Source organism: Silurus aristotelis (assembly GCF_946808225.1).
Source record: "Silurus aristotelis genome assembly, chromosome: 28".
Taxonomy (NCBI): domain Eukaryota; kingdom Metazoa; phylum Chordata; class Actinopteri; order Siluriformes; family Siluridae; genus Silurus; species Silurus aristotelis.
Window position 1 is genome coordinate 10,449,182 of NC_139601.1, and position 14,725 is coordinate 10,463,906.

Here is a 14,725-nt window from a genome sequence, read left to right on the forward strand (position 1 = left end):
TAGGAACTTACTTGTCTCATAATACAAAGCATTCACAATTATGAATGAATTAAAAGTATGCCATTCTTTAATAAATATAGAAAAAGTTGCTTTGGGAAAGTAATCAGCTTCAGGCTGGCAGCAGTAACTCCAGTTTGTGTGCTTTCCATTATTTTCATGTTTTATTCCTTCTTTTTTTTTCAGGTTGGAATGCTAAGACACTTGGACTGGCATTTTATTTCAATAGCAGCAGAATGATGTCTAATGATGTACTATTTCAAAATACTGAATTCCAGCAGATCAGCTTAAGCACTACACTAAATTCGAGTTAACAAAGTGTAAATATTGAAAAATGTTGATGTTTTTTTTTTTCACTGTACAATTTCAGTTGCTGTTAATAAATTTGACTTGCTTTGTAAAGAGGCCAACCACATGGTATTTGTGTCATGCTTGTAGCTCATCAGTCAGAACCAGACTGCCTAGAAGTATTAGACGGAACAAGCTATACAGATCACCAAGCCACAACCGTCAATAGTTGCAGACAGATGTGCGTGTTTGCTGATTAATAGTCAGAGGAAAGAATGGTATCAGTACAGATCAGGAACAATGGTATAACTCAGTTTCATTTAAACCACACACACAGCACACAACACACGCTTTATACATATCTGGGTTAAAGCAGTTATTTGAATTTAAACTCTGATTTAATTGTCTTCAACATTGTTATTTATTATTGCGATTTATTTAAACGATTATAGAATTAACTGTAAATGGGAATTTCTGGATTTGAAGTCTAATAAAAGGTTAATTTACTAATAATGACACTACATTCAACTATAAAATGCTCATATTCAAATTACATTTTTTGTACATTTACAATATATCGGTGTGAATGAATTATTTAATCAGTTATAGAGCTTTAACCAATATTCAGTGTTAGTGATATTCATTCAGAATCCCTGGTCAGGTTCATGCAGGATCCAAAGCATATCGTGGGAACGGTCCCTGGATGAAATCCCAATCCAGCACAACACAACATACACACATTTATTTATACCTACAGCAATGGAACCATGCCAATCCACCTCCTGGCATGTTTTGGGGGTTTTCATAGAGAAAAAAGAGAAAGTGAAAAAAGCATTAAATCAAACCAGCAGTACCGCAGTACACTGAACTGAGGTTGAAAATATAGTGTTTAAATTTAGATCCATTTAGTTGAAGTATGTGCTGAACTGAAATGGATTAGCAGCTAAATAAAAATTATAAAAATTTTTTTTAAGAATTTAAGTTCACGCCTAGGCTTATTACATTCACTCTGGAGGCAGATGGATGATGGTCTATATAAAAGCTTGCTTTGAAGTATAGTCTTTAGATGGCTTTAACAAGTTTTCAAACAATCAGCCCTACTATTGGAAATTTCTGGAACTAAAGCCCCAATCATTACGATTATTCATTATATTTTTTATCTCTCGTCCTATCAAACACTTCCTTCTTTCATTTTCACGTTCGCCAAGTTGTAACTCATGTTTGATCGGCCCCAATATTTTATACATAAAAATAATAATAACCAGAATAGAACTTTTGTTCTTTTTTAAAAAGGATTGGGGTGGAGGTGGGCTTTGGGTAGTTCATTTAAGAAATCATTTGCAAACTACATCTCTCCAAATCTTGTCTGTGAGTGTGTGTGTGTATGGGGGTGTATTCTCCAGATATTGCAGTCATGTTGTGTAGGACTGTCACGGTCACTCTACTAGTGACACTTAGATAAAAAAAAAACAACTAATGTCTGTATCAGACTTGCTAACTTTTAAGATGTTTGGTATAGGATCTCTTCATTTGAAATGAAGGGCCAAAATAGCAGTGAATTCAATAAACCCAAAACCAAGAAAAGAGCTGAACTGCTTCACAGGTGTTCAACAAGACATGGTCAAAAATTTCTGGACACCTGACCATAACACCCTTTCTGAACATCCAACACCAAAGTTACTCTTTTGCTCCTGTAACAACCTTCACTGGATTTTGGAGCATGGCTCTGGGGAACTGTGTTCATTCATCAGATAGAGCATTAGTGAGGTCAGGCATCAATGTGAAGTATGGGAAGCTGGGTTGCAATCCATTCCAAAGATGTTTTGTGGGGTTGGTGTTAGGACTCCACTTCAACCTTGCTTAACAATGTGCTCATGGCGCTTCTGCAGCACGCAGAGACATTTTAAAGATTTGTGTGCTTACAACTTTGAGGGAATAGTCTAAAGAACCACCTCATTCAGCTGTGCAGCTTAGATGTCCACGTTCTTTTGGTCATATAGTACATGTGGAATCAAAGAAATCAATGTGTTTGAGCAAGCTAACGCTAAGCAAATATTTCTTTATTCGATTTAAAAGGGATGCTGCTGAAGATTAAAATTCCAAAACGTGGAACATGTTGACTGGGAATAGGAAGATTTAAATCTTAAAAACAGTGCAAACCAGTCACGGTTCAGTGAGGGACTTTATACAAGAACATCAAGTAAAAATGATAATGCTGACTAATAGCATTTCTCTGTAGTTTTGTAGCAGAACTCTGAGGTGCATTGGTTCCATTTTTCATCCTCCTTGGTTACCTCAATCTCATTTTCTTTTTAAAAAAGCAAAAATTAAAAAAGAAACAATGGTAGAATACAGTTCTTTTCATAACCTGATTACTTTTACCAAACACTTAATTCACAACAGAAACTATTTATTTCTTTTATTAAAAAAAAAATTTTTTATTATACATGAACTAAGAAAGTGAACAATTTTCTTGTCCCTCCCTTGTCCCTTACTAAGAACTGTGTCAAACCACACAGGAAACAGCATCAGCTCAGAATGCTGACGGCTTAGAGTTCCTCCGCAAGATCCTCAGAGTCCAATGGTGCACTCTAGAGGTGAAGTTTAAACACAACGACTACAGTCCTGATACCTTCCTACACAAAAAACTAAAACATATGTGGCAGCCTAATAGCTGCTCAGTCTGTGGTGGTCCGGCGGTACCAGAATCGGGCACGGAAGTCGTCACTGCACGTCATGAAGCCCGGGTTAGTGGGAGAGTGCACTATGCAGCGCACAATATTGTTATGGCCAAGTGAAAGCAGGTTCTTCCGCTCAGCTGTGCGCGAGTCCCAACAGCACAGGCTGACTGTCCGCTCATCTGGCAACAGCACGTAGTCCTCTGTGTGGTTAAAAACGCCCTGTGTGCGGTGAGTCTGACGTCCACTCAATCCTGCTCCTGTAACACACACACACACACACACACACACACACCCCACAGGAAACATGAACAAACTCCTACTAGAACAAAGACACTGTTAGAAATAGCAAGATATTTTTGCGTTCGTAGTACGATGTTAGGATATAAAGAAATTATTTATATAAACAGATTATTTGCAGAATCTTTCTGAGCGAACACACGTGCCGTCAGTACTTTTACAACAAAGACCGGCTCTATTGTTACTCACAACAGCAAAAAAGTTTTTGTTTTTATTCGTAAATAAAAAAACATTTTTTTAATAGAGCACATCTGTTTTGTGGAATGCATGTTGGCAAAACCTATATAGATGTAATAATGCATACTGCGTGTGATGGCTATATTAAGCATTATGATGTCATATTTTTGTCATTAATTGAAAGGTTTTGTAACAATAAAGGAAAATGATTAGTTTAAACATTTCTTTATTACTATTCCTTACAAAAACATGACTGCAGTGCAGAGCTGATGTATGCTGAGAAGGATCAGACTCTTACCTGTGTACTTGACTAGCGTGCGCCCGGTGGAGATCTCCCACAGCTTGGCTACGGAGTCCTTGCCGCTGGAGAGAATGTACTTTGAGTTTTTCGAGAAGACTGCCGAGCAGACCTCAGCCCCGTCATGCGCTTTCTCAAATGTAGACACACATCGGTTGGAGATGCCGTCCCACAGCTTGATGCTGCCGTCCTTGCTGCATGTGACGTAGGTGTTGGCTCCTGGGTTGTAGCTCACGCTGCAGATAGCGTCGGTGTGCTGGTCCAGAGGGTTGCACGACACAAAACACTGGAATGTATTGACATCATAAAGACGCAGCGTGGGATGCTGCGTGCCCACCAGCAAGAAATCTCCTGATGGGTGGAAGGAGATTGAGCGCAGCATTTCTGCTTCCTGTAGAGGAAAATGTATTAAGAAAGCAATTATCATCAGAGGTTTCTTTAATTCATCCGTTATTTTTTTTATTGGTCACATTTTGGAGAAGAAATTCTTGTAAATTCTGTGATTGTACTCTTGCAGTCCTGTGTTTGATTGGCTGGAAACCTACATTATCTAGGCTAAAACTGGAACAGCGTTTTCGGTTTTTTTAATTATTAAAGATTAAATGAGTAGGAATTAGGTAGCAGAGATTTCCATACTCTGTCTATCAAACAAGAAATCACTGCATAAAGCAAATTTGTTGAGCGTACTTATTTGCAGGAGAACTATGAATAAAAGGATAATAGCCTGTACACATTGCCTACATGCCATGGGCTCTGGGTTTACTGAAATTTCCACCCCGATACACAGACTTAAATACCTGAATGTATTTGAAAGCTCTTTTTGCGGAGGGTTTGGAGTAGTCAAACAGTTTGAGGGTGTAATCACGGGATCCTGAGGCCAGGATCTGCTCAGTGGGATGGAAAGCAAGGCAGGTAACCTCATCTACATGGTCATACAGCGTTCGGATAACTGGGTGGTTCTCCATGTTCTGCTGTGCTGTCTCATTCATCATCACCTGGAGAAATAAACAAATAAAAGAGTTGCATGTCTGAAATAAGGAAAGTACTCTGCTCTAGTCAAAATTCTTTTGTGGTCTAAAAATCACATCCCCCTGCTAATTAGTACAACTTTAATTATTTGTGTTTATCAGTTCCACACCTCCAGTGGCATTGCACTCTTGGCCAGCATACGTTCTGTGTCCAATATTTTAATAGAGGCATCTGCAGAGCCAGTGGCTATGAGCTGTCCATCCCGGCTGTATGTGGCAACACGACACGGCCCTTTGTGTGAAGTCACATAGCAGGTCTCGTACTCCGAGGCCTCCGGAGACATGGTCTGCACGTCAGCATCAAACTCTAGGTCGATTCCCACACCAGGAGCCACAGTATCCGAGCGTCCAATAGCATACTGCACTGCGCTGTCATCGTTCTCCAATCCTGCAATCACACAACCTACAGTCAAAAACCTAATTGCTTACATATACAATATAAGGCAACAAAAACGTGTTCACCTGACTATTACCACCTATTGAATATCCAATATCAGATATTGTGCACCTTTGATGTTAAACCTCCACTCTTCTACTAGATTTTACTCTGTGGCAATGATGTTGGGTGAGAAGGCGTGGAATGCAGCAATGTTCCAGGTGATGCCAACAATGTTCAGTGGGGTTGAGTTTAGGATCAGGGCAGTTATTCTTTGGGGCATTTCTAAAAGAAAATAATCTAAAAAACTACTGCCACTGTGGTAAACAGGATAAAACGTGTTTGTTTTCCCAGCAGAAGGCCAGTAAGCCAGGCATCTTACCGATCTTGGCGAGCTGCATAAGCTGCTCGGATGGTGACACCACACTCTGTGGCTTCACTTCGTTTATGAGGCTGTTGGCAATGTTGGTGTAACCGTCGTACAGCAGCTGGCTGATGATCAGCCTATACAAGTGCTGTCTGTCTCTGAGGGTCGGTTTAGGACGATACATCTTTGTAATGAGTGCTTCCTGAGCAAAAGAAACAAAGCAGAACATAATGAAAGACTACATGTAAAAAAAGAAAAAAAGACACACACATCTATATTTATATCTATATATATATGCAATGTTACAACACTTATTCCTGTCCAAAGGTGCAGTAATATTTCACCAAGATCGTATTGATGATGGGAGAGTCAGGCTGCTGCGTAAAGTCTTCTCCAGGACATCCCAAAGATTATTAATCTGGATTGGACTCTGTGGTGGCCAATTCATGTGTGAAAATGATGTCTCATTCTCCCTGAACGACACTTTCACAATTTGAGCCTGAGGAATCGTGGCAGTGTCATCTTTGAATCCTGACCTCATTCTTAGGGCACAAAACGTTGCTGAACCGAGACCTGACCTAGAATAGCAACCCCAGATCATAGCACTGCCACCACAGGCTTGTACAGTAGGCACTAGGCATGATGGGTGCATGTGTTCATCCACCTCTCTTCTTACCCTTCTCACTCTGGAACAGGGTAAATTTGGACTTATTAGACTACATGAGTTTCTTCCATTGCTCCAGAGTCCAATATTTATGCTCCCTAGCAAATTGGAGCCTTTTCCCCCCCGATTAGGCTCACTGATAACTGTTTTTTTTTTTTTAAGGCTACACTGCGGTTTAGTCCCAATACCTTGAGTTCTCTTTGCATTGGTGTGTGGAAATGCCCTTACTTTCACCACTTTTTTTTTTTTTTTTTTACGATTTGATTTCACCAAATGTTTAAGTGATCGCAATCACGATCATTCAAGATTATTTTTCTACCACATTTTATCCTCGAAGATGATGGTTCCCCATAATCCTTCTAGTTTTTAATAATGCATTGGACAATTCTAAACCCAATTTTAGCTTCTTTGCTTGATGCATGCCAATAATTTGACCCTTCTGAAACAGATTAACATATTTTCCACGACCACAGGACGTGTCTTCCAACATCCACCTTCCGCATGAGGATGCCCCACAGGTGTTTAATAGACTTCAGGTCTGGAGACATACTTGGCCACTCAATCACATTCACCTTCAGTTTCCACAACAATGTAACATGGCGGTGTGTTTGGGGTCATTATGTTGGAAAACTGCGGTTCGGCCCAGTTTCTGAAGGTTTCATGTTCTGCTTCAGAAAGTCACAGTACATGTTGGAATCCCTGTTTCCCTTAATTAACCGTCACTCCCCAGTGCAGCTCCAGACCATCATGCTTGACTGTAGGAAAGACAATTTCCTTGGTACTCCTCACCAGGGCGTCGCCACACATGCTGGACACCATGTGAGCTGAACAGGTTTATCTTAGTTTCATCAGACCACAGGACAAGGTTCCAGTAATCCATGCTCTTGGACAGGTTGTCTGCAGCAAACTATTTGCAGGCTTTCTTGTAAGCCAGCTTCAGAAGAGGCTTCCTTCTGGGACACCGGCCATGTAAACTGACTTGTTGCAGTGTGAAGCGTATGGTCTTCTGCAACCTCTAAAGCAATGCTAGTGGCGCCCATGCTTGTTTTTTTTTAAAGCATTACATTTTAACCGGTCTAATACAAGACACACACATTTGCATGGTCTTGTCAAGCAGACAAAAACATGAACATGGTGAATAGGACTTTACATGGTAAAACAACTTACAGCTGTTATCACTTAGGGTGTACTCACGTTTGTTGTCAGCTATTTAGACAATAAAGGCTGCATGTAGAGTTATTTTTAGATGATAGTAAATCTATACTGCTGTACAAGCTGCACATTGACCATTCAAAAATATATCCACTTGTCATTTCTATAGTATTGTCCCTTGAGATGATATACTAAAATGGTTGCTGAAATGTGAGGGTTGCACTTACTTTTGTGAGATACTGTATATATTGTGCAATACAGTACGATGCACATTTTTTTTTTATAGAAACAGCAGCAAAACCTCTTATCAAGCAATTACAATCAGCCAATCATGAGGCAAATACAAGTCCGGCTCTTTCATTAAAGTTCAATTCACATAATAAATGGAGGGAATGTGGTCTCAGCATGGCATTGTTGTTTTTCCCCCTGACATGTGCACAATGGATTCGGCTGGGACCAAATCTGCTGAAGATATTTTGTATCTCACACACACACACACACACACACACACACATACACATACATACATACATACATACATACATACATACATACATACATACATACATACATACATACACACAGGATAATGTGCAGTACCAGTCAAAGGTTTAGACACACCGTCTCCTTCAGTTCTTTTGTCCAGAGTTTGAGTGTCTTCAATATTATATATTAATGTATAATGTAGAAAATAACAATAGAAGATGAAGAAGCTGTGTTCAGATTTTTACTCTGAACACACTCACTAATTCTCCTCTCCGGCACCGTTCACTAACACACACATTCAATCTGTACAAAGAACTAGCCGCTAGTTGTCCTGCCTCGTTCCAATCTCCAAAGCAAAACAAAAAGTCACTACAAGTTTACACGTTTTCCTCGAGTTATTTATAGTCATGTGGATGTTCTGCATGCAGGACTACACACCGACTGCCTACTTCTGTGATCTTTCTCTGCATCATTATCCACCCTGTGTGAGCTAGCATAGGTAATCCTGGGTAACGGGAGCTAGCAATTAGCTCTTTCCCCCTTCTGCTAGCTTCTTGGTAGCTCGAGAAACTTGGGCCTGACTCAGTTTTGCACCAAAACACCAATAAATATAATTCAGTGCTATTAAATATGTCAAACCATATTTCGGCAGCGTATGTAAACATTTTATTTTTCTTAAAAAAACAAAACATAAAAAAAACTTCTTACCAGACTGAGCAACACACTGAAGCGCCAATGCCGCGCACTGAATGATGGGTAATACTTCACTAGTGTAAAAGACTTTGGTTGTAAAACAAATAACTGCGCGAATCACTACCTGTACTACAAGTGCACTACACTACATATGTAGGGCGCTAGAATTTGAATAGTAAGTAATTTGGGATGTAACCAGCCCATATAAATATGGTATAACACCAGTACAGAACACCTATCAAAAATAGACATTATCCCAAATCAGCTTTACAAAAATAAATAAGTTATAAAGTATCAAATTATGTATTAGTGCCTATAAGTTTACTTCCTGAGATGGCATGAGGAAGAAACCTTGAGAGGAACCAGAGGGAAACTCCTCCTCATATAGGTGACACCGAATATCCATTCATTACAGTTCCATCATTGTGGAAGTTTACTGTTCAGTAATGGGGACTTAAATGCAGAACTGTTATTGCAAACTGCATTCCTAAGCCATTATATCAGACTGTTTATATTAAATACAGTCTAAATCCATCCTCAAAGTTGCTCAGTAACTTCATAGATCTTTAGGCTGTTCATGTGGAGCCATCATCAGCTGCACAGAGTGATCTTTAATTGAAGAGGCGTTAAGATGAATGAGGCAGATCCGAAAAGTAGATATGGACTTTAAGGTGCACCTTCATACAATGATTCTCCTGTTCTGCTTTCTCCCACAGGGTGTCAAGTGATCGGGTTCTTTATTGGTTAGCCTGAAGTATTCTTATGTTTACGAAAGCAGTATATGACTTTTGCTTTGTGACGTGGTGCATTATCATGCTGGAAATGGCCACAATATATATACATCATCTAATGGCTATGAAGTAATGCACGCTTAACAACACAACCCACATAGGCTGCGCCATTCAAGTGATGACTGATGGTCATTATCAGGCACAAAGTGTGCCAAGGAATCATTCCCCACACCATTATACCACCTCCACTAGCCTGGTTTCCCTAAGGCAGTTCAGGTTTATCGATTCATGCTGCTGGTGCCATATTCTGACCTGATGGTCTTTCTGCAGACATCGAGATTCATCAGACTAATCTAATTCCAAAATTTTGTTTATCTGCCTTTTGGTAAACCTGTGCCCATTGCAACTTCAGTTTTTAGTTGTTGACTGACAGAAGTGCAACCTGAAAATGTCTCCAGCAAATATATCCCACCTGCCTAAAGGTTTGAAGTGTATTCTGAGATGCTTTTCTGCTCAATATAGTAGTCCAGAGCAGTTCTCTCAGTTACTGTAGCCCTTCTGTCAGCTCAAACCAGTGTGGTCATTCTGTGGTCCCCTCTCACATCAGGAAGGCCTTTCTGTCCTCATAGCCACTGCTCACTGGATGATTTCTTTTTTTTTTTTTAAATTGCAGTATTCTTGAGTAAACTATAGAGACTGTTGTGTGTTAAAGTTGCAGGATATATGGAGTTATTGCACCATTATGCATCAGTCAAAAGCCCCTGTTTTTGCAAAACCATACATGAAATTATTTAATTATTTTTATTATTTTTTTTATTACATCTGCACTACTTTTATCTATGTATCTTTATATTCCTACTGTACATTCTGCCCAACATTTCATTCATTTGTGTATATACAGTATTGTTCAAAATAATAGCAGTACAATGTGACTAACCAGAATAATATTTTTTTTATTGCTACGTGGCAAACAAGTTACCAGTAGGTGCAGTAGATTCTCAGAAAACAAACAAGACCCAGCATTCATGATATGCACGCTCGTAAGGCTGTGCAATTGGGCAATTAGTTGAAAGGGGTGTGTTCAAAAAAAATAGCAGTGTATGCCGTTGACTGTACAAACTCAAAACAATTTTGTACAAACATTTTTGTTTCTAGAATTTAGCAATTCTGTGAATCGCTAAACTAATATTTAGTTGTATGACCACAGTTTTTTAAAACTGGTTCACATCTGTGTGGCATGGAGTCAACCAACTTGTGGCACCTCTCAGCTGTTATTCCACTCCATGATTCTTTAACAACATTCCACAATTCATTTTAATTTCTTGGTTTTGCTTCAGAAACAGCATTAAGGCATTGGAGATCATTTTAGCTGAACGGCCTATAATTCTTTGCACCTCTTTATATGTTTTCCCCTCTCCAATCAACTATTTAATCAATGTACGCTGTTCTTCTGAACAACGTCTTGAACGACCCATTTTCCTCAGGCAAATGCAGGCATTTCAAATGCATGTTCAACAAGTGCTGGCTTCATCCTTAAATAGGGGCCACCTGATTCACACCTGTTTTTTCACAAAAATGATGACCTCAGCGATTGAATGCCACACTGCTATTTTTTTGAACACACCCCTTTCAACTAATTGCCCAATTGCACAGCCTTACGAGCGTGCATATCATGAATGCTGGGTCTTGTTTGTTTTCTGAGAATCTACTGCACCTACTGGTAACTTGTTTGCCACGTAGCAATAAAAAAATATACTAAAAACCTGGATTATTCTGGTTAGTCACATTGTACTGCTATTATTTTGAACAATAATATATATATATGACTGTTTACTCGACTTGCTAAATGCCATAATCTTGTACCCTTTCACTTCTGCACATTCCTCTTCAATGCCATAGCCTTAGAACCATTCTGTACCTCTTAATGATGTCCACACGTCTCTGCACTGTTACTGCCCTTATATTTATTCACTGTACATATGTTTACATATTTATTACTTGCTGTAAATATGCCACATATTTATCTGCACTATAGCTACATTTTGCACTTCTGGTAGATGCCAAACTGCATTTCGTTGCTGTGTACCTGTACAATGCAATGACAAAGTTCTATCTGTCTATCTATCTATCTATCTATCTATCTATCTATCTATCTATCTATCTATCTATCTATCTATCTATCTATCTATCTATCTATCTATCTATCTATCTATCTATCTAAATTTCAATGCTAAATAATTCTTGAAGCTGTTGGTCTGCATCTGCATAATTACATGCATTGCTGGCACATAGACTGATTACATTAAGGCATAAATGAAAAGGTGTAAAGGCAAACCTTATTCTATTGAAATCTAAGCTAAACCGTTGAAATAGATGTAATCAGGTGTGGCTCCTGATCAGATGCAGGTCCTACACAGACCTTAGCAGACAAGATTAGAGTTCTAAAAAAAAATTTTGAGAGCCATGTCCAGCAGCAGTATTCCCCCCCCCCTGATTTTCCTTGGCATGTTTAATATGTGAAACCAATTATTTTAGGTCAATATGACAGCTTATTCTTATATAAAGAAATCATTTTGATTTAAAGATATTGATGAATGAAAAGCAAATGTGCAACAGTGACATGAAGAAAAAAAAAGTGCATTCAGCAATCGCTTTTATGGTGTTTAATATCTTTACAACTTTTACATGTTCTCCAATAGGCATTTATCACAAGCAGACGGCTGCCATGAAACAGTTCTAACTTGCATTAGTAGTATTTGCATTGAAATCCTTCAATTTATCTAGTGTTTATAATCTTCAGAAAAGTTCTCTTTCTGTTTGGGAGACTACGCATTTTGGATGACCTTTCTTGTGGTGAGAACCAACCCTCTTTTCCACGCTGGATAAAAAATAAAACGACAGATGCAATTACCAGTACTACTCAAGCACAACATGACCTGAGAAAACAGTCGTTTTTTTTTTTTTTTTTTCTGCACTTTCCCCTTTATGCCACAGTTGTCCTTCCCTTTAGGCTTGTATGACATGAAATTAAGGAAGGGTGAGCACATATTTCTTAATAGCCATTAATATTAAGGAATTTCTGTTATTTCTATCAACATTCCTCTTATTGTGTAGACCTGCAAATGTTAAATAGACTTTGCATTTGTGAATGTTTAAAAAAATAATAAATTAAGAATTTCACTTGTTTCTTTTAAGTTTCTTCTTCAAAAATAACAAAAGGAACAAAAATTGTCAAAAATTAAAGCAAAAAATATTTTCTATATATATATTTATATATATGATACAGGGGTTTGAGCGCCCCCTAACTTCCAGAACGGAGCAGTTTTGAATCCATACCACGAGAACCTCGCTACACATTGTGCCATGAGTGAGAGCATGTGTGTAGGTAGTGTGTTTAAGTTCAGAGGGAACAGTTTTCCATTAGTACTAGCAGCGTGCCTCCACACAGAAATAGGTGGCCGCTGCCTCTTCACATCAATTGTCTTCGGATTCTTCTTCAGCCTCCCGTAACCATGTGAAAAAAGCGGTGACGGACTTTAACGCTATGCCCTTTCCCTGCTGCTCAGCTGGGTCTTTACTTGCTTCCCATTTGTAGAAAGCATCCTCTGAAATCACATCCTCATCATAGAGGCAGTCGAAAAACATCCTTAGCAGATCTGCAAAAATAAACAATGAAATAAGTATAAAAATAAAAAAATAAATAATAATAATAAAAAGGTTACATTTAAACCTACAAGTAATAAATACGTTGTGTGTAATACAAATAAATATACTTTGTATATATATATATATATATATATATATATATATATATATATATATATATATATATAAAATATATGTCTGTGTTAACAGAAATGTATTTTAACAGCACTACTTTTATTAACGTGTGATTAATGCAGCGTGCATTTCTGTTTGGCGATTATTAATTAAAATATTCATAAATAAATATAAGAGAGAGACAACACACATTCACAATGTCATTTCTTTACTTAGATATAAAAGAAAATGGATAAATAAAACCGAAAAGTTCTTTTAAAATCATTAAACGTTTGTTTTACTGATGCGCCAAGTCTCAAATCAAGCACTAAAATCTTCCATGAAGCACACATCCTTCAATTAAAACCATCCGTGTGGAAACAGCTAAATTTCCGTTTGGTGTCCTGATTATTTACACCAGATGAACACCAGAATTACTTTAAATCATTTACAAAATTATTTTTACAAGCTGCCCTGCCATCTGAAAACAAACAGGCTTGTCTGTTTGGGCAACTGGCTGAAAAGAAAAGAAAGATAGTAATACCAGGTTCCGGGTTACTTATGTTCACTTTTTTTTCCCCATGTGGAAAATAAACATGAACAAATTTTTTGAAAAACATCCTTGACCTATGAAACACGTCTAGCTTACATGTTGTCTATGGTTTCATTAATAATAAACACACAAAGCATTCATATTTCTCCATGTCCATGTTGGAGTATTAAAAACTTGAAAAGTATTAATTTAAGGTACATTTACAACAAGATAAAAATGTGCGATTAATCAATAGTTAACTCCTGACAATCATGCGATTAAATCATTGAATCGATTGACAGCCATGATTTATTTATTTATTTATATACATGTATATTTATATACATATATTAGTATAAATAAAATGTGTTGCATTAATTTACATAAATGCCAAGAAGTGACTACAAAAAAAAAAAAAAAAAGACAAATTGTGCCGAAATATTGATGCATTAATGATACGTGTTCTTACCCCATAGCACTGCACACTAAATTAAATCTGGTCAGAAGTCAATCATTAATAATTTTTTAGAACAGCAGCTCTGACAAATCATAGGTTTGTATTAATGCACTTGTACCAATACTGTAAAGTGCCATAACTAATTCAGGGAACAGGCAGTTGTATGGTGGCTGCATATTGAGGTAAATTAAGGCTACGTGGATTGAAGGCATCTCCAGTGTCTTTGCAATGGTCAGTAATTTTCCAACTCGGGAGAATTTTAGTATAGTATAAAGTATAATGTAAAGCAGTGCTTGTTTGTTGTTGTGTTTTTTTTTTTTTTTTAAGATGTCGTATTACCATATTTACACAATGAGAAAAAGAAAGGCTGGATAGCATATGACAAATAATGAAAGGAACTAACCAGTTTAACACCCATTTCACATGTAACTATAAACTATATGTTACACATAAAAGGTGTCGTTCTACAATATATTCTTAATTGTAATCATTGGCAAACTCATGTTATAAGAGGAATGCAACACACTAGCTTGTGATTTTTATTTATTTATTTATTATTATTTAATGCCAGCAAGCTGAAATTTGGCCACTTACTTGGTGGCTGATCCAAGGTCACTATCAATGCTTGCAGTGCATAAAGGGCTTGTAACTGACGCTCAGTGTCTGAGTTAAAGTACTTTTGTAACACTGGGAGATGTTTCTGGATGATGGCCGTGTCCACTTTGCAGGAAGTATCCTCATC

General features: G+C 37.8%; 2 protein-coding genes and 1 long non-coding RNA gene across 7 annotated transcripts in view; 1 reads left to right on the forward strand and 2 right to left on the reverse strand.

Moving 5' to 3' along the window:
• The first annotated feature begins 394 nt into the window (after positions 1–394).
• On the forward strand, positions 395–2,917 carry LOC310721746. Its single transcript, XR_014532177.1, has 2 exons — positions 395–1,364; positions 1,607–2,917. It is a non-coding gene; the product is annotated as an uncharacterized lncRNA (long non-coding RNA).
• On the reverse strand, positions 2,690–8,657 carry cstf1 (cleavage stimulation factor, 3' pre-RNA, subunit 1). Its single transcript, XM_083533684.1, has 6 exons — positions 8,520–8,657; positions 5,525–5,711; positions 4,877–5,154; positions 4,536–4,733; positions 3,739–4,129; positions 2,690–3,223 (listed from the first exon to the last, which is right to left on the reverse strand). The coding sequence occupies exons 2-6, from the start codon at positions 5,691–5,693 to the stop codon at positions 2,964–2,966; spliced, it is 1,296 nt and encodes a 431-aa protein (XP_083389810.1). The 5' UTR covers positions 5,694–5,711; positions 8,520–8,657; the 3' UTR covers positions 2,690–2,963.
• A 3,226-nt stretch (positions 8,658–11,883) lies between these two features.
• eif4g3a (eukaryotic translation initiation factor 4 gamma, 3a) overlaps positions 11,884–14,725 on the reverse strand; it is a 59,100-nt gene continuing 56,258 nt past the window's right edge. For all 5 annotated transcript variants that reach the window (XM_083533899.1, XM_083533898.1, XM_083533897.1 and 2 more), the window contains exons 33-34: positions 14,578–14,724; positions 11,884–12,891 (exon numbers count right to left, since the gene is read on the reverse strand). In XM_083533899.1, the coding sequence (XP_083390025.1) occupies positions 12,710–12,891; positions 14,578–14,724 (329 nt within the window). In that variant the 3' untranslated portion in view covers positions 11,884–12,709. The remainder of the gene's footprint in view (positions 12,892–14,577; position 14,725) is intronic.